Genomic DNA, 20,253 nt, shown 5'->3' with positions numbered 1-20,253 from the left:
CGTTGCACATGCGCATTCCATGTCAATTCTTTTACTCGTGCTTTTGAACTTGAGTAGGTATGAATTACAGTTTTTCCGAAGAAATTCTCTCTTTTTCCATCCCAAAGAACTTGAAATGCCCTCAATTTATGAAAGATACGTCTAAATAATGTTGTATAGTTATGAAATATCGAAAATTTGCTGTAAAAAATCCTTAAAGAAACTTGAATTAACGTATTTTGAATTTCCCACTGCCAAACAAGCATATAACGTCTCCATCACTCTTGACTGTTTGTGTTAAATTGTGTAACGGATTTTGTTAATTTGAAGATATTTGTGAAGTGGCGTCATTTTATCATCTTTGAATGGAAATTTGAATTTTAATGGCGAAGATGCTCAACATTACACAACTGTTCATATTTTTGGACATATTTACCTGAACAATACTCTAGTCTTTCTTATAGGATTTTAGCATGTGCTTTTATCTTTAGGGAGATAATTTACATCACAGCACAATGTCTGCAAGTTTGCAATGGTCCATAATCAGGAACAACTCCTCGTTTCTTGTCAAAAACTTGGGAAACACATTTACTAAGGTACCGTGCAATTCTTATGTCAAATATTGACTACTTCATGTAAATGTGAGAAAATTTGCTACCAGTTTTTCCTACTCTTCGATGAACATATTCATTGTCAAATTATATTTATGTTCAAATTAAAATGACCCAAATGCAATTCTTCCACAGGAACCCAATAATTTGACTGGAAAAAATGCTTTCAAGTACAATGGTCTTGTTAACAAAAGGTTAGTTCCACAAGTATTTAGGGTTATTTTGAAGTTTTGCTTAAAAGTTATTGTGTCCCATTTTACACAGAAGGATTCATTTTTTGTTATCATGAGAAAGGGATAACGAAAAATGATTGCAGTTTTCTACGATTTAATTGAACCCTAGAAGAGGTTTCAGAGCTCAATGAAATCGACAATTGGAACTGTAGAGTTTGATGTGAATGGTCTGAACCTGCAAGGCCCAAATTTAAGCTGCCCAAATTGCAAAGCACTATTAACATTTGCAAAACAATGCGAAGATATTTTTGCCAAAGTTTAAAAGCTCATTTAGATAATGAAAGATAAATTTGCTTACAGAAAACATTTCTGTTTACATTGCTGTGAAAGCTGAGCTCATATCCTTTTGCAACCATCACTGTTGGGTTAAAATATGTCAACAGATCATTTTAATTAATTGCTCCTAGTTTGCATAATTTAGAAGTGGATAATACTTTTTGTCGTTAAACACAATGTTTTCAGTTGTAATATGAAACTTAAGATTTTCAATCTTAGTTGAAATCATAAACATCTATTGTACTAATTCACTCATATGCTAGCCAAAATGAAATGCTATCCTACAAAATTGTTTGAGTTTGCATCAACTTAAACCTCAGCAAGGATTGGTGATGAAGGATGTCTGCTTGCTTAATTCAATGCAGAAGAAACTCTAATCCTTCCACAAAAGGGAGAGGGGGCTAAATGAAAAATTACAAAAAAAAGTTGCAAAGCAATTTTTAGCAATAATTCAGACCATGACCTGGTATTGTCATATGTTTGTAGATGTAGATCCTCCATGTTAGTGCAGTATGCAGGGTTTGATTCAAACTTTTATAACTTCAAAACTGAAATTTCAAAATTCGCTCCTAGCTATAAGGTTGCTCATACATGCCTATGTTCAAATTCGCAAAACAGTAGTGGAAAGTTTTGCAATAAAACCTTCTACCACATTTTACCACTGTCTATATCCACGTAACATTTATAGTTGACTCATTAACATAACACACCAGAAAATTATATGTTGAATGTTAAACGTATTATTGCTAACTTGTTTACATCAAAATATTCAGTGTCAGTATCAACTACACTGAATCTGACAAAGTGTACTGTGCTATACTTCACATGTTCTGCTTAACGATATTTTGAAGGAGCATTTGTTACTGAACAGACAAAGCATAAATGGCACCCGTACTAAATTATAGTTTTAATAACTCTCCATTTAAAGAATGTCTACAGTAAGCTTTAACTGTATTTTTTCAAATTTCAATTCGTAATTTATTCGTCTTTGATTTGCTAATGCACAAAATTGGCTTGTAATTTGCAAATTGTGATGTGCTAATTCAAACCCTGGTATGTAGTCCCAAGAAGGACTGTTGATGTTAGTATTGACAATACTAAGGTTTTAAATAATATCATGGGTGCAATACTATCTCTGATAGCCATTCTCAAGACACCACTATTATAGACAATCTACATGTAAATGTAAACATGTAGCTGTTGATTTTAGCTAGTGTGTCGGTATTTTGAATAAACGCCAACTAGAAGAGGATTCTCATTTTTCCCATTAGAACTTATGTGTAATGATTTAATTCAATTACTTTTGTTTTTTTACAAAATCATGCTTTTGTGTACCAAACACCAGGTACGACAGCCACAATCTTGTGTAAAATCATCATGAGATATTGTTGATTGAGAAATGACAAGATTTGGATCACAATACTGCTGACCTTGCAAACGTCATATTGCATAGACTTTTGATGCATAGAACTAGACAAGCTTGTGCACAAACATGAGCACTTGATGATTAAACAATTTGAATTGTGGAAATCATGTTTCAGGCATTCTAAACTGTAAAAAAGGGCAAGTGATAGGCAAATGAAAAAATTGATTGAAGTCAGATTGGCGCTACAACGTATCTCGTCTTTTGTGCAATTCTCTGTGTTGTTACTGGTTGCTCATTAGAGGTGCAACATGTACTAAAATGATTATTGAAACACGTAATAACACATTGCAGCACGTCAAATGTTAGTTTGTAACTTTTCAAATAGCTACCTTTCGTTGATATTGTCCACAAACTTGATTATATGATTAACTTCATCACGTTTTAACTTTTCAAACTTCGTTTCATGTTGCGTGTTTTTTTTGATGTTATTTTGTTTTTAGGTTGTTGGTATTGAGGCCAGTTCTGATGGTAAAGGTGTGATACTTGTGACGAAGAAAAAGAGAGGTAATCTTAGTTGTTTATTAGTTTAATTCCATCAGCACTTTTTCATTCTCAGTGAATAGTTACCAAGAAAACATATTGGGGGGAGGGGGAGTTGGAAGATTAAAGCATCGCAGAGTGCTTTAAGAAGAGCCTTTCAAAAACAATTATAACGAAAGATTATTCATCAAAATCACCTGCAATGTTTCGTCATAGCTGTAAAGACCTCATAAAACATTAGACTGCATACAATATGGAAATTTTTATTTTGGCTTTCCATTGACAAGATTGCAGTCACTCCAACTAAAACCAAATCAGCCTTCTTTGTCGTGCTGTTTTCAGGTATGGTGAAACAAGGTTTCTCTGTCCATTTAACAAATTTCTAGCCTTTTCTTTGTTTGAAGACTGAGTAAAGACAGACTAGACAATTTTTTTGAGGGGGGGACTAGACATTTTTTGGGGGGTGCAGTGGCAATATGAGTCGAATGACAATTTGAAATTTTGAACAGAGAGCGTCAAAGGATAATTTATATAAATTTCAATATCTCTGCCCACTCCCCTCCTAGCATCCGATGCTGAGATTCTAAAGTCCAGTCAAGTTCACTCTTTCAAGTGTGAGTGCTGTTTTGCGTTGTATGAAAGTCTAACCACTCGCCAATTTATGCACTTTTCTTGAAATTCAGAACATTTGGGTGTTACTCCGCTGACTGAAAAACTGTTTAAAAATCAAAATCACTCATACTTTTACACCTTCTACAGAACGCACTTCTACAATCATTAACTTCTTGTTCAGACTACTGTACTAACTCCTCATCCATCCACTATGGCATTTTTTCAATAACAAAAATGAAAAATCTCAACTTCAAAGGAAACTCCGTTGGTCTTCAGTTGTTCGAATTTCGTTTTGTTAGTTCTGTACATATGTGTACATGCTTTGTAAATCGTACTTATCCCCTCCTATCCCATTGCCATGTGTTTCATTAATATTCATCAATGTAGTTCAACGTGCCCCAACTATCATTGAGCTATTCAATATTGTTTACGATTTAATATTGTCTGATGATATCTTGATAGTTAAGATATAATGCAGCGCAATAGTCAAAATACATTTTATTGACGAAACATCTGGCATCTAAATAAATGCGGTATTGCTCATTAGGGCAAAGTTTGTTTTTTAAAATTCTTAGCCCATCTTTTCCTTGTTAATTGCGAAAGTCCATCCATAGTAAAGTAGCGAAGCTGACCCAGCAGTCCATCTATAGTAAAGTAGCGAAGCTAGCCCAGCAGTCCATCCATAGTAAAGTAGCGAAGCCAGCCCAGCAGTCCATCCATAGTAAAGTAGTAAAGCTAACCCAGCAGTCCATCCATAGTAAAGTAACGAAGCTAGCCCAGCAGTCCATCCATAGTAAAGTAGCCAAGCTAGCCCAGCAGTCCATCCATAGTAAAGTAGCGAAGATAGCCCAGTAGTCCATTCATAGTAAAGTAACGAAGCCAGCCCAGCAGTCCATCCATAGTAAAATAGCGAAGCCAGCCCAGCAGTCAATCCATAGTAAAGTAACGAAGCTAGCCCAGTAGTCCATTCATAGTAAAGTAACGAAGCCAGCCCAGCAGTCAATCCATAGTAAAGTAGCGAAGCCAGCCCAGCAGTCGATCCATAGTAAAGTAGCGAAGCTAGCCCAGTAGTCCATTCATAGTAAAGTAGCGAAGCCAGCCCAGCAGTCGATCCATAGTAAAGTAGCGAAGCCATCCCAGCAGTCGATCCATAGTAAAGTAACGAAGCTAGCCCAGTAGTCCATTCATAGTAAAGTAGCGAAGCCAGCACAGCAGTCCATCCATAGTAAAGTAGCGAAGCCAGCCCAGCAGTCGATCCATAGTAAAGTAGCGAAGCCAGCCCAGCAGTCGATCCATAGTAAAGTAGCGAAGCCAGCCCAGCAGTCGATCCATAGTAAAGTAACGAAGCTAGCCCAGCAGTCGATCCATAGTAAAGTAACGAAGCTAGCCCAGCAGTCCATTCATAGTAAAGTAACGAAGCTAGCCCAGTAGTCCATCCATAGTAAAGTAGCGAAGCTAGCCCAGCAGTCGATCCATAGTAAAGTAACGAAGCTAGCCCAGTAGTCCATTCATAGTAAAGTAACGAAGCTAGCCCAGTAGTCCATTCATAGTAAAGTAACGAAGCCAACCCAGCAGTTCCGCTATTTAGATTTCGGACCATTATCATCATTCTTTTCCTCAGAAATTGTTTTCACCGTGAGCGAACGCGTAAAACTGTACATAGCAGAACTAAATAAGCGAACTGGCTTCGCAAGTGAGTACATCCTACCGTTTCCTTATTCATTCCCAGTTTTCTTAACTGTCAGCACAATGACCACCAAATTTTACAGCCTACGTACAGGCAATGTTTCTCATTTACCAATTGCTCTCATTTCAACTTAACATCTTTCATTTAGGTCACAATAAGCCAGGCTCGAATTTGGTTTCAACCAAATTGAGCTGTAACAGCCGTGCTACATTGAAATGCATACGAAATGCCTGTGGTAAGAGTCACTATCGTAGCGACCTGGAAGATGCGGCCGTCCGTCGTGCGGCCGCGCTGCTGCGAAGTCAAAGACCCACAGCTGTCGTCCAGAAGCGACGTACCCGCAAGAAGCAAACCTAGATTGTATTCATTGTAAGAACTACAAATAAATGATTTGTCTGCTTACTTAAAGAAAGTGTTTTTTGAAGCAATACGAGTAGGCTTTTTTAGATTTGGATATGATACGCCTGGAAATGTTTTTTTTCATTGTGACGACGTTTTGATTTTAGAAATGCGCGTTCGTACCATGTTCGTACTGAAGCAGCACGCAAACAGCCATTTGCTGTTTCTATTAGATTGCTTTTCTCAATTGCTTTTTTCCTATCGTTTCGTACATGGCAAAGTAAAGCGCTACATACTGATGTTGCTTTGTATCTTATTTGCATAAAGTGCGCAACGTGCACTGATTAAAATTTCGGACGAGTTCTATTTTGTATTTTTGGGCGGAGGTTTTCGAATTTTAGAATTGCTTTTCGATGCTACGGAAGAAATAGATAAATTGTTTCATGGCTCAATACATAACGGTCTGGTATTCGTCGGTAAAATTGGTTGAAAATGGCCAAATTGGGAAAACTACAAGAAATTTACAATGACTACGCCAGTAAAGGTTAGTACACGAGTAACACGACAAGTCGACATTACAATGAATATTCAACCGTTTATTTTATTAAAAGAACATGGTGGCCATTGAAAACATTCTGCACAGTTGCTGTGGACCAGGTAGTAATGGATATCGCAAACCGAAGCCTCGTCGAAGCCTGGTCTATATTATAAAGTCAGGTTAGTCCATATTATAGTCTAATTTAAAAGAGTTCTCCCGTGCACATGTGAGGATAGAGTGCATGAAAGAATATCAAGTAGTAAAATTTTGTAAAGTTAATGGCTGATAAGGCTTAACGCGACGAAAGAATATCATTGTTGAATCATTGGCCGCAATACTTAAACCAAGTGCTTTGCAGGCTAATTTTAGTATATTGTATGTTAAAAAGCTTAATTTACATCATTTGCTGTCTTGGCTCAGTGGTCTAGTGGTATGATTCGCGCTTCGGGTGCGCGAGGCCGCGGGTTCGATTCCCGCCTGAGCCCCCTATGAAGATTTTTATTATGTTTTTATTACCATTTCAATGTGTGTGACTAATTTTTTACCAATTTATTGTTAATGGGTGTTTTAAAGATAAACAAAGATGGACATTTGGGGTATGTCTTGACGGGAAATAAAAATTTAAAGAAATACGTAAAAATGGGGGCTCAGGCGGGAATCGAACCCGCGGCCTCTCGCACCCAAAGCGAGAATCATACCACTAGACCACTGAGCCATCACCTGAGTTGTCGTGGTAATTAATGTGTTTTAAAACGAGAGGCGTAAAGTTGCGCTGAAGATTTTGAAATACAGCCGAAAATTTGCAATTATATTTATGTCTCTTATATTTCAAAACTTGAATTTCAAGATGACTTTATTTGTCGGAATCTTCTCCTTTTTATGCTTGTTTTCAGTGTGACGTGGTTTTATTTTTACTGTAAATACTAGTACTACACTAGTTCGGTCGAGACAAAAATGTTAAGATAAAGTGCGGTGGAAGCCTTTTTCTTTTTTCATTTCTCTGCCATGCATGTATTGCTTGTATAAATGTCAATGTTAACACAGTGCTAACTTTTGTTTATTTAATAAGACTTTATTCAGTGTGTATTTGTTTCATAAGTGTGTGTGCAGGTGGGGACACTTGTGAAATATGTTAAAGAAGTCGGTCCACACAAACTTATAAATTTATGAATATGGTGAGTTAATTAAGAGTTTTGGGACAGAAGACTGAGTGTCCCTAGAACATTGATAATTATTATCACTAAAACTGACTACAAACAACTAAACTCCTTTCTCTTGAAAAAAAAAACACTACGTGGAGCGTCCTCTATAAAGAGTTAAAAGTTTTTTACACGCTTCTTTGTGTTCATTTATACAATGTTACATACGTTAAAAATGCTTTAAAAGCGGTTATAAACGAATTTCTTCTTTTAAGAGAGTGATTAGCATAAAATATACAATGTTCATTTGGACGCCATGTTCACACACACTCCAACAGGATTATTCATTGTCGCAGTTCTCAAATCGCAATGGCCATTGTGTGCACATTTGCCGTGTATGTAAAATTTCCCTCCACAAACTTCACCTTCACCGCGGGCGCATATGTTGCAGCAGTTACAAGAATCACGCAGTATTCCAAAGGAGCACTTCTTCACTCTACCTGGGCACCGCATATCTTTACAATCTGGACAAGTTTCACCAATGAGCATGCGACGGGAAAACAGGCTCCGTGCTCCGTACGGTGTGACGGTACTATCTTGCGCATGTGTGAAATGTGCCAAGAAGATAGCAAGAACGAGAATTTCTTTCATTTTCTATCAATTAAAAGAGCTTTTTCAAAAATATAAACATCACCAGAACGATTTATTATTTGTTAGCAGCATTGTGTTGGCTGTTTTCTCTCACAGTCTTTGTTCCTGCAACAACGTTTCTGTCTCGTGACTTATGTGTTCCTGTTCTCGTGACTTATGTGTTCCCGCTTCTGTCTCGTGACTTATGTGTTCCACAAGCTTAGAATATCGCTGTGCTCTTGCCAGCGAACTCATCGATCATTGAAAATATCTGTGACTAAATGGTTTTAAGTGAGGAACTGGACCTGATAAAGGTCAAACACTCGTTTTGTTTTTACCTTTGTGAATAGACGATCGCCTTTTTCTTTGAAACTTTTCTTTTGAGGTCGTTGATTTGGCAGAGGGCTTCAATTTTCATTAAATCCAATGTTCACCAACACATTGGAGAAGAAACAATGGTCTTACTGGCACCACCAGTTATTGCTATTGAAAGTCAGCAGGTCAAAACGTATTTTTGTAGGCTACGCGCATGCGTGATTGAAAACGTACGGCTATTATGAATTTAACCTCTGTTGTAAGCGACTAGGCAACGGATCGAATGTCCACATCATTGGCCAGTTATTGCCAACACATTTCGTAAGGTGGCTCAACTGTCGACTCGTTGCTATTCATGTGATAGTGTTGCTTGCATCATCAATTGAAAATTTTGATTTACACGGTGAACGAACGATATGGAATAAATCGTCCAAGTCCGTTTTTATCTTCGTTTCTACCTTTATGTCTATCTTTGTGTCTACCTATGTGTTTTTTTAATGTCAACGTTCATGTCTACCTTTGTGTCTTTCTTTGTCTACTTTTATGTCTACCTTTGTGTTTATCTTTGTTTTAAACTTTATGTGTATCTTTGTGTCTACTTATGTGTTTTTTTTAATGTCAAGTTAAAAGGTGAATATAAAGGTAGATATAAAGGTAAACATAAAGGTAAACATAAAGGTAAACATAAAGGTAGACACAAAGGTAGACATAAAGGTACACATAAAGGTGCATAAAAAGGTAAACATAAAAGTAGACATAAAGGTAGACATAAAGGTAAACATAAAGGTAAACATAAAGGTAGACATAAAGGTAGACATAAAGGTAGACATAAAGGTACACATAAAGGTACACATAAAGGTGCATAAAAAGGTAAACATAAAGGTAGACATAAAGGTAGACATAAAGGTAAACATAAAGGTAAACATAAAGGTAGACATAAAGGTAGACATAAAGGTAGACATAAAGGTAGACATAAAGGTAGACATATAGGGTAGACATAAAGGTAAACATAAAGATAGACATAAAGGTAAATATTAACGTATAAAGGTAGATATTAGCGTAGACATAAACATAAACCCATGTCTTGTGTTTTAAGCCTGGCTCACATGAGTGAAATATGCACAAGCTATAACAATAGGCAATCAACGAAGCAGGTGAAATACGCATTGACATAAGCTCAAGGATAAAGAAAAGAGCAAAGCATATTGTTGGTTTTTCGACAATGGAATGCGACACTTAGTATATTATCAGAAAAAAATCGCAAATAAAAAAAAAGAAAAGTAGGTCTGTCGCAAAAATTTTGCCCTAAAATAATTAAGTCTTTTGATCAAATTTTTCTATGATTTGTCGAAGGAAGTAATTTTTTAATAGTCAGGAAGCAGAGGGCAAACCGAACGCCCTTTCACATCCTCACCTAACCTCAACGCGTGAATATGCATGAAGTATAGTCTTTGCTGTGAAAATTCATGAACTATAGTCCCTTGCGTGAATATGCATGAAGTATAGTCTTTGCTGTGAAAATGCGTAAATTGTAGTCTTTGGTGTGAAAATGCATGAACTATAGTCCCTTGCGTGAATATACATGAAGTATAGTCTTTGCTGTGAAAATGCGTAAATTGTAGTCTTTGGTGTGAAAATGCATGAACTATAGTCTTTGGTGTTAAAATGGTTGGACTATAGTCTTTGGTGTGAAAATGCATGGACTATAGTCTTTGGTGTGAAAATGCGTGAATTATATTCTTTGGTGTTATAATTCATGAATTATAGTCGGTGTGAAAATTCATGAAATGTTGTCTTTGGTGTAAAAATTGATGAACATGCATGAACTAATGTTTTTGGTCATTTTTTGGTGTGAAAATGCATGGACTATAGTCTTTGGTGTGAAATGCATGGACCATAGTCTTTGATGTTAAAATGCATGAACTATTGTTATTGGTGTGATATAGTCTCTTCACGATACTCTTGAATGACAAAATTGATTAAGGACATTCGCGTCACGACCCAAATTCACCACATGTCAATGGATGCCATTGGACTTACTTTACTCCTCTTGTTTCTTCACAGTAAAGCATTTATTGCTTAGAGTGCGATGAGAAAGTCCTTGTCTTAAGAGTTCTACAATTTCTATGATGCCGTCGAAGGCATATTTTCAAAACACGTTACAAACTAAAGCCTCATGTAATAAAAGGCAATAAATGCTGTTCTTTCCAAGTACTTGATATGTTTTCGGCATCACATCTCTCTCGCATCACATCTTAACCATGCACGAGGTCCTTGGTTCGTTCCGGTGTCGTCTTCAGTTCGGGTTGTTGATTGAGGGTTGAGTGCATGGTTAAGGTTAGAAGGGGATGTGAAAGGGTGTTCGGTTTGCCCTATGTTTCCTGACAATTAAAAAATGACTTCCTTCGGGAAATCATAGAAAAATTTGATCAAAACACTTAATTTTTTTAGGGCAAAATTTTTGCATCTGACCCTCTTTTCTTTTTTTTATTTGCGATTATCTTTTGAACATATAGTAAGTATCGCATTCCATTGTCGAAGAAACCAACAATAGAATTGACGTTTGTACAACATTTGTACACTACTATGCCCTTTATCTCCCCTTACTTTGCTCTTGACTTTCACAGTACTCGTTCATTGCAAGTCTTTTATGCTCAACCCACCATATCCAACATCCAACTGTCCCTCGAAGGGTTCGAACCCCACATATCCACCTGAGAAACCTCACTCTACAACACTCGACCAGTGTGTGCGTTGAAACAGTGAAAACAGTTAGAAAATTTAGTCCATTTACCATAATAGATGCTTGAAGTATAATAAAAAAAAATTATTTCGTAAAGAAACAACAAACCAAACATTTGTAGCATCGACTTTCAAACCATTGATATTTTCACAAAAACACTATAAATAAATCGAAAAGCATTTCGTTGTAGAACATCATCATTTAGTTTTAGCCATGGGATCTATTCTCTCTTGAGACGTCGAAGAAAGTATGTCTGCAAAATTTTTTTCTCTGTCCAATATTTCACCAAGGTGATCCGGTACAGATTTGTTTCAGCAGCTGTACAATATACGTGTTGAGAATACCATATATATCACTAAAACAAGACGCAGATATAGAAACTGTAAATTTTCGATTTTATTACAAATCCATTCGTCGGATAGACGTTGACCATTTTGGCACGGAAATGCCGTGAATATTTGAGTAGATATGGTCCAGTACAAAAACGATTACATTTCTTCTTTTTTGACAGCATATTTTATGGCAGTCTTTATCCCCTTTACTCGGCCATACCTTCTCGATGTTCAAATATTATATTCATATTCATCTCTAAATACTGTCGACGTGAAACAAATTAATTGTTCTTTGAAAACACATTATACAGTCATGACGGTGTTTTACAAGAACTGGTAGATGTGATAACTTCAACATAAACAGCATGCCTTTCATATGTTTAAATATGGTGTGTTATATCCACTGATAAATAGCTTTCTTGGAGGACGTCGTTGTAACTCAGCACTGAAAGCTTGCGTGTAAAAAACGTTTTGTTGAGAGTCACTTCAAAGCTTGACAAAATAGTTCTACTACATGTGGTCTCATAAATATCGGTAAATATTTCGGCTTGCTCTCGACCTGTTCATCGCCCAAGTCATCGTCAGTTTTCGAGAAATGTTAAAAGCGTCAATCAATTATTTCTCTTTTTCTTGTGTACTTCCATTTCTCACTCTTTCAGCCATTGCACTTGCTGTTGTTCTCTTAATTCACAAATCTGAATCCAGCGGTACTTTTATGTAGGCTTGTTGCTAATTATTTAGACATAACCTTGTGCTTGGTTTACACGTGTCTGATCATAAGCTTGAACGATAAGGCTTTTATTTTGTTTGCCAAATACAAAAAAATTTTATTTAAATATTCTTTTATTCTTCTTTTAGATCATGCTTTACTCTTTTCTTTATCCTTGAGCTTATATCTTATCGTATTTCACCTACTTCGTTGATTGCCTATTGTTATAGCTTGTGCATATTTCACTCATGTGAACCAGGCTTAACAATTAAGACATAAGACATGGGTTTATGTTTATGTCTACGCTAATATCTACCTTTATGTCTACCTTTATGTCTACCTTTATGTCTACCTTTATGTTTACCTTTATGTGTACCTTTATGTTTACCTTTATGTGTACCTTTATATTTACCTTTATGTCTACCTATGTACCTATGTCTATCCTTTATGTTTACCTTTAGTCTACCTTTATGTCTACCTTTATGTTTACCTTTATTTTTACCTTTATGTCTACCTTTGTCTACCTGTCTTGTCTAACTTTATGTCTCTTTATGTTTACCTTTATTTTACCTTTATGTCTACCCTTTATGTTTATGTCCTTTATGTCTACCTTGTTACCTTTATGTCTACCTTTGTCTACCTTTGTCATCCTTTATGTTTACCTTATGTGTCTACCTATGTCACCTTCATGTTTACCTTTATGTCTACCTTTATGTCTACCTTTATATTTACATTTATGTTTACCTTAATGTCTACCTTTATGTCTATCCTTTATGTCTACCTTTATGTCTACCTTTATGTTTACCATGTTTACCTTTATGCCTACCTTTATATCTACCTTTATGTCTACCTTTATGTCTACCTTTATATTTACCTTTATGTCTACCGTTATGTCTACCTTTATGTCTATCCTTTATGTTTACCTTAGTGTCTACCTTTATGTCTACCTTCATGTTTACCTTTATATTTACCTTTATGTCTACCTTTATATTTACCTTTATGTCTACCTTCATGTTTACCTTTATGTCTACCCTATATGTCTACCTTTATGTCTACCTTTATGTTTACCTTTGCGTGTCTACCTTTGCATGTTTACCTTTATGTCTACCTTTAAGTCCAACTTTGTGTATAGAAAAAGAATTGTTTTATTCTTAACTATTTTCGTCAATGATAACCACAAGTTAAAGGAACTTCTACTACCTACAAACGTTTCGGCAAATAGCCTTATAACAATTAAGAAATATAAATTTCCAATGATGCATGTAATCTCTTTTCTTCCATACTGTGCACGCAAAAGTAAACTTTGTGAGTATACTATAATTTTAAATGATACGATATTGAATATAGTTATAACTTTTATATGTACTTTTACATTTAAATTACATTCAAATCTTCGTAGTATGGAAGAGTTTTGAAGTTGTGAACTGGAAAATAATATTTTCCGTGTTTTCACGACGTCACTGTTTGTCACATCTAATTGGTCCTACGGTAGAGTCACGTGACGTGAAAACGAAGATGATGTTTTAAGTTGTTTTCTTGAATTGCGCGTATATTCTTTGACAGTCCTGGTAAAGTCAGAGACAAACTCTGATAGTCATTATACAGGTCCTAATTCGCATCGTTGACTTCGCAACAGGTTGATTGCGAGACGCCTTCGTTTTGCCTTGTATAGTATTTGTAGGGGACAAGTCTAATTAGTTACTAATTTTGTGCAGGGATGCGTTGCATTGTTGCTCTGGTGTCAGAATTCAACAATTTGCCTGGCGTAATACGTCGAAGAAAGATCATCGCTTTCACCTGTCCCACAGGATCGCAGAAGAGAATTTACGAAAAAACTCTCTGGATTCGAGGTACTCTTCACTGGCTGCTAGGTGAGTTTCAAAAGACAACGTCAAGAGCGGTTTATTCGGTGTTACTTTATGAACTGGGAGGTGAGATGTTCAAACTTTGTTCGCTTTCAAGCTTCACTAGTTTTGTAACAGATGAATAAGTTCGAAACATCGAGCCGTATCGTTTATCCTTTCATTAAAATTGGCATCTTTGAAATGTTTGGCAAAAATACATTTCCAAAGTGTGTCGTATGATCTACGTATCAACGGAGTTAAATAAAGCATTGCTACACTTAAAACAGACTCCATTGAATTAATTGTAGTTTCAAGTGACAAAACTCGAGTAATAAAGCGCAAAAGCAAAGACAAAGAAAATATTTTACAAATGTGTAAACTTGTGACACATCGGCACAGCTGAGCAAGCAACGTTTTCCATGTACTCGAATATTGAAAGAACTGCTTGTAACTGTGCATTTTGCGTTTTCCTTTTTGCGTTCCAACAGGAAAGACCGTCGGTTGCTCTAGCTGTAAAATGTGTACAAGATCTTATTTGTCGTCCAGACATAACAACGATGAAAAACAGCAAAAGCAACTGTCAATTAAAATGTATCTCAAATCCTCCTCTTCCATAACAAACTGTATTTTGTGTCCGAATAGTGACACATCCATTTTCACACGGTTTTCTAAATGATTATCCAAAACTTCGGTTATGAAAGACATCTACTTTTCTACATAATTCTACTGCCTTTACATCGGCCTATTCTGTTGACAAGAAATTCCTCCATTCTAGAATCAGCAAGCGATCCAAAATAATTATAAACCCACTTGTGATCTAGTTAACTGACACATGATAATCCAGTGCTCCAATATTCTGATCCAGGATCCATCAGCGATCCAATGATGTAATCCTGGATCCAGTATTGTACTAAAATATCATAACATTGACTGGTAACTTTTCAACTGATCTTTACACGTAGAGAGGACACAATGACAGACTTTCAGCGAGCGGGGCTATTACTTTTGTTCCTATATATAAATTCTTTAGAAGGTAAGACGTAGACTTTCCGTTGTAAAACGTTCCCAAGCAATCTCTTTTCCATTTCTTTTACTGTCATTTCATTGCAAACCGATTTTTACACACTTAATAATAACGGTGTACAATAATGTTTTGCACCCATGGTGGTTAAATTACCAAATTAAATCTGTATTCCAGTAGAAATAAACTGACTATAAACTCATCTTGCGCAATTATCCAAAGTGCAATGAGAGGTCACCTCATGTGCTCAATGAACCATCAGAAACATGTCTTCCTATTACTCATTTCATTTGCTCACTCGAAGCACAGGTAGTTCTACCAACCATCTTGTCGTGTTTTACGGAAATATTTTTCTTTTTCCACAGCTGGATCGTGTAGGAAAAACAATTTCAAATCAAAATATAGACGAGGTGAAGTTCCCCAAGCGGTGCCAGCTGTAATGGACATCGACACTCGAACGTCTTCGACGGAAAGTAGGTTCTATAAAATTAGTATGGAACATATTAGTTTTGCCGGTTCGTGTTCACTGTCGTCATGATTCGAAAGTTGTAACTCAAGGAGCTTATTGTCTTGGAATATTTAAGTTTGTCCGAGGGATTGGGGCTTGGGTCGACTGAATAATGTATTACAAAAGTAACAATTTCAATAACCATTGAGCATTTAAAATAAAACATAATCCGAAAAAAGACATCTTGTAAACTTAAATTCAAGAAATTAAAGTTATTAGACTTTTAATTGTCTTATTTAATAACTTGAATTTAAGTTTACAAGATGTCCTTTTTCGGATTATGTTTTATTTTATATCTTATGAAATCGTTGTCTGCTCAATGATTGTGCATTTTATACAACTTTATTGAGTTACAAATTTGGGATGTCCTGGACAGAAGACAGTAACGTAGCCAGGCCGCATGTCTCAGTAGCCAGGCCGCATGTCTCAGTCCTGCCATGTAAATTTCAGTACATTGTCATCGTTCATTTGTTCAGAGATCTGTTGTTTTTACATTAAGTAAAGAGAAAAATGACAGCAGGAGTAAACAAGCGAGGTGGCTTCTTCATTTACTTGAGTGCTGACAGCGGAGCACTCAGTTCGTTTGGGATGTATGTGAAAGAGTGGGTTGGTGGTGAGCTTGTTCAAACCACGATTAGGCATGATCTCAATGAAACAGTGCCGCTTCTTTGCAGAAAACGTTCCGGTGTCGATAGAAATCGGTCATTTCCGATAGTGGCACTGTTGGTGAATCAAACTGTAATTTCCTAAGAACGTATTTAATATTTTAGAAAAACTAGTGTGTTACCTCGATTTCGAAGACCAACCTGAAACTGGTACGAATATCAAGGACAAATCAATGAATGGTAACGATGGTTTCCGTGAGAGAGGTCTACTATTGGTGAATTTCAAAGGTTGTGGTAACGCTGCTTATCTGTACTCTGGTGATATCTTGTTTCATGGTGACACTTTTCAATTCAAACCCCATACCGGTAGGTTCGCCTCCACTTTTCAATTCAAACCGTGAGCACCACGTGGTCATTTTGTCAAACACATTAACCTAAGAAGAAAAATAGACAACTGTTTCATCTAACAATTCTGAAATTCATATGCTTCCTAGTTTTTATTTGGTTTTATTTTTACCATTTCATCCGTCGATAGCATGTTTGCCAGATTCCTTGTTCGAGATAAAAATGTCATACATGGCCGTCGAACATCAATTGGGGGTGAGGTGGGGATATTCCTATATTTAGTTGTGCCCAATTGATTTCTTTTGAAAGACACTTTGAAAATAAATCAGTCTGGCACAGTTGAATAAATGAATGCACACCCTCTCATCACCAATTAACGTTGAGCGACCACCCTGTACGCCACTACCTTTTTTAGAGCATTCGAAATGCTGTTAATCATTTTAACGATAAGCTCTCTATACCTTTTCCTCTCCAGGTGTCACGATCGCAGCCTGGGTTCGAATCATTGAGCTGCCTGGTAGTCATTCGATCTTTGATACGATCGGCAGCAGCCACGAGTGCGGTCAGTATCATTTGGAGATCAACGATGGTAATGTCCGTTGGTTTCATCGCAATGAGACACAGGCAACGGTGTTTAGTGTCGAAGCAATTGGTGGCATTATCAAGCAAAGTATGTCAGTTGAAAATGAATTTAACCGCAGTTGAAGCATATGTTGTGGACATTAAATATTGCATGAGAACTATCGATATTGAATCTTATATTAGAACTATAGACACTGAATCTTATATGAGAACTATAGACATTGAATCTTATATGAGAACTATGAACTTTGAATCTTGCTTGAGAACCATGAACTTTGAATCTTGCTTGAGAACCATGAACTTTGAATCTTGCTTGAGAACCATGAACTTTGAATCTTGCTTGAGAACCATGAACTTTGAATCTTGCTTGAGAACCATGAACTTTGAATCTTGCTTGAGAACCATGAACTTTGAATCTTGCTTTAGAACCATGAACTTTGAATCTTGCTTGAGAACCATGAACTTTGAATCTTGCTTTAGAACCATGAACTTTGAATCTTGCATGAGAAATATGGACATTTCAATCTGTAACTTGCTAAGCATTTTAATTGTATTCATTTCCAGGTGAATGGTTTCACGTGGCCGGTACATATGACGGTATTATTGGCAAAGCAAAGATTTATGTGAACGATGAGTTGAAAAATATGTCCGTCAACGAGTACGGTGGATTTTTGTCACTTGACTGGAACATGCGCGTGGGAATAGGCGATCACAAAAACTACCGTCCCGTGTTAGGATTCGTCGACGAGTTCCGTATATATAACTACCCTGTGACGAAAAACGAAATCACAGAGATGTTCAACAAATGCTCATTCAACAGTAAGCAGAGCGACCACTCGTCGGCATGTTTCTTAGCATATTGCATGCAGGTTTAGACATCGACAACTTAATGTTTCGCTACCGAACAAAAATATTCATGATAAGATCAATACTATTTTGTACAATACTTGTTGCCAGTGGGTTTTTTTAATATCACATCACCCATTCTGCCATATCCATGAATCAAACCAATTAGTGTGTACAACTTTTTCCAATGTACAATGTAGTAACAATTTTGACTTAGTGAAACATTTCAACTACGTGAAACCTATAGAACTAAGTCAAACCTATAATTTAGTAAAGCCTCTAAGTTCGTAAACAAAACGTTTAACTTAGTAAAACCTCTAAGTTCGTAAACAAAACCTTTAACTCAGTAAAACCTTTAAGTTCGTAAGTAAAACCTTTAAGTTCGTAAGTAAAACCTTTAAGTTCGTAAGTAAAACCTTTAACTTAGTAAAACCTTTAAGTTCGTAAGTAAAACCTTTAACTTAGTAAAACCTTTAAGTTCGTAAGTAAAACCTTTAACTTAGTAAAACCTTTAAGTTCGTAAGTAAAACCTTTAACTTAGTAAAACCTTTAAGTTCATAAACAAAACCTTTAACTTAGTAAAACCTTTAAGTTCGTAAGTAAAACCTTTAACTTAGTAAAACCTTTAAGTTCGTAAGTAAAACCTTTAAGTTCGTAAAACCTTTAAGTTCGTAAGTAAAACCTTTAAGTTCGTAAGTAAAACCTTTAAGTTCGTAAGTAAAACCTTTAAGTTCGTAAGTAAAACCTTTAAGTTCGTAAGTAAAACCTTTAAGTTCATAAACAAAACCTTTAACTTAGTAAAACCTTTAAGTTCATAAACAAAACCTTTAACTTAGTAAAACCTTTAAGTTCATAAACAAAACCTTTAACTTAGTAAAACCTTTAAGTTCGTAAGCAAAACCTTTAAGTTCGTAAGTAAAACCTTTAATTTAGTGAACCCGTTAACTTAGTGAAATCATGTCAATTTTTCTTCATTTTTCTAGATGGAGCTGTTGCTTCTACTGTACAACCAACTACTGGCGTTCCAACTAACGTGACAGCTTATACAATACTTGATCCTCGGACGACGACTGCAACTCCGCCTGGATCTTTGATACACGAGGCTATCTTTGTTAGCGGTAATATTGTCGATGTCGATAAGATTTGTCTGCAAGTGGCTGTATGCGCTGTCGCACCCCTCCCTCCTCCACCAAATCATTTGGAGCGATGGGATAATATTGCAGAGATATATTAGCCCGAGTAAAAGCCGTAAAAGTACAGTTAATTTTCAACGAGGGAAATCGATTTTCCCGTTAGCAAGGATTGGTGCTAGCAGAATCAGTGACGCACCCAATCCTCTTGGTGATTTCTTCTGGGCAAATTTTTCTGAATATGCGAAAACAGAATATGTTTAAAGAAATGAATAACCAAGTTCTGATGTTTACGTAACACGACCAAAACTTTCGGGCTGACAACGCTACTGTAGTCTATCCACGAGTTCTAGCCATGATAAGTAGATATCAGAACGTCGAAAAGACTCATTTAAAAATTTATTCTGTTTACACGGAAAAAAATTCCCTAGCTTGCTTCCTTTCCTACTTCACGTATTTTTTACGTTTGTGGATTGGACGAGCGATGAATTTGGTGTAGTTTTAAGACAAGAATTTATCAGCGATTTCTTTCTGTAGACAACCAAAAACATGTAGACACACACAGCATAATGAACAACCAGAATAGCACACAGAGGGAACTGAGCCACCAGGCAAACGGATACAACGAACTGAGCCACCAGGAAAACGGACACAACGAACTGAGCCACCAGGAAGACAGACACAACGAATTGAGCAACCTGTCTGGCAGATACAGGGAAGTGGGCACACTGGATGTCAGACACACGGAGCCGAACAACCACAAAGACAAACAAAGCAAACTAAGCACCCAGGAAGACGAACAAAGCAAACAAAGCACCCAGGAAACGGTGGAAACCATTTTTAAACGTGGAAAAATCTTCAAACACCAAAGAGGCAACTGACGCATTTGTCAAATCTCGTTGCCTCGGCAACCTCTATTAGCTTATCTAAGGAGCTCAATTCGACACTTGTTCAACAACAAACTAAACTAGAATGATATTCACGAGAGTTGAATGTTTAACTTTTAGCTGTGTGTCTATTAAAGACCCATATTTGTCTTAGAAATTGTATGTAAATTTTATTTTAATAAATCCGCAATTTTCATTTATTGGTCTGAAGTTACATACGGAAGTGTAAAGAAAGACAAAATTCTCTCACAATTCCGCGTTATTAGGTGGGGGTGGGGGGTGGGTGTTTTAATTTGCATTAGACTTCAGTGGCTACTTGTTACCGTAGCAGGTCAGACTTTTTAAAATTCTGTCATCTTTTTATTATGGTTGATAAAACACTAATTGCAATTGCTTCTGCGTATAATTGTTTGGTATTTAAGAATTTTGTAGACAA

At 36.4% G+C, this 20,253-nt stretch overlaps 2 protein-coding genes, 1 long non-coding RNA gene and 2 other non-coding genes across 6 annotated transcripts; 4 read left to right on the top strand and 1 right to left on the bottom strand.

The window, feature by feature from the left end:
* Positions 1-39: 39 nt before the first annotated feature.
* LOC124438036 (60S ribosomal protein L28-like) lies at positions 40-5,712 on the top strand. The gene is made up of 5 exons (XM_046988024.1): positions 40-57; positions 471-575; positions 726-783; positions 2,964-3,029; positions 5,453-5,712. The coding sequence occupies exons 2-5, from the start codon at positions 495-497 to the stop codon at positions 5,659-5,661; spliced, it is 414 nt and encodes a 137-aa protein (XP_046843980.1). The 5' UTR covers positions 40-57; positions 471-494; the 3' UTR covers positions 5,662-5,712.
* An 882-nt stretch (positions 5,713-6,594) lies between these two features.
* Trnap-cgg lies at positions 6,595-6,666 on the top strand. Its single transcript has one exon. It is a non-coding gene; the product is annotated as a tRNA-Pro (tRNA).
* Positions 6,667-6,824: 158 nt separating this feature from the next.
* Positions 6,825-6,896, bottom strand: Trnap-ugg. Its single transcript has one exon. It is a non-coding gene; the product is annotated as a tRNA-Pro (tRNA).
* Positions 6,897-8,898: 2,002 nt separating this feature from the next.
* LOC124439192 lies at positions 8,899-9,226 on the top strand. Of its 2 annotated transcripts, none has more exons than XR_006946307.1 (2): positions 8,899-9,123; positions 9,160-9,226. It is a non-coding gene; the product is annotated as an uncharacterized LOC124439192 (long non-coding RNA). The 2 variants fall into 2 exon arrangements; XR_006946306.1 differs by having other exon boundaries at positions 9,030-9,123; positions 9,196-9,226.
* Positions 9,227-13,822: 4,596 nt separating this feature from the next.
* On the top strand, positions 13,823-20,015 carry LOC124439054. Its single transcript, XM_046989260.1, has 8 exons — positions 13,823-13,920; positions 14,856-14,926; positions 15,280-15,387; positions 16,193-16,393; positions 16,848-17,042; positions 17,519-17,773; positions 18,784-18,918; positions 19,468-20,015. Exons 2-8 carry the CDS (start codon positions 14,866-14,868, stop codon positions 19,809-19,811), a joined length of 1,299 nt encoding a protein of 432 aa, XP_046845216.1. The 5' UTR covers positions 13,823-13,920; positions 14,856-14,865; the 3' UTR covers positions 19,812-20,015.
* The last annotated feature ends 238 nt before the right edge of the window (positions 20,016-20,253 follow it).

This window comes from Xenia sp. Carnegie-2017, unplaced genomic scaffold (assembly GCF_021976095.1).
Source record: "Xenia sp. Carnegie-2017 unplaced genomic scaffold, XeniaSp_v1 HiC_scaffold_19, whole genome shotgun sequence".
NCBI classification, from domain to species: domain Eukaryota; kingdom Metazoa; phylum Cnidaria; class Anthozoa; order Malacalcyonacea; family Xeniidae; genus Xenia; species Xenia sp. Carnegie-2017.
This window is presented reverse-complemented; position numbering and strand designations above follow the sequence as displayed.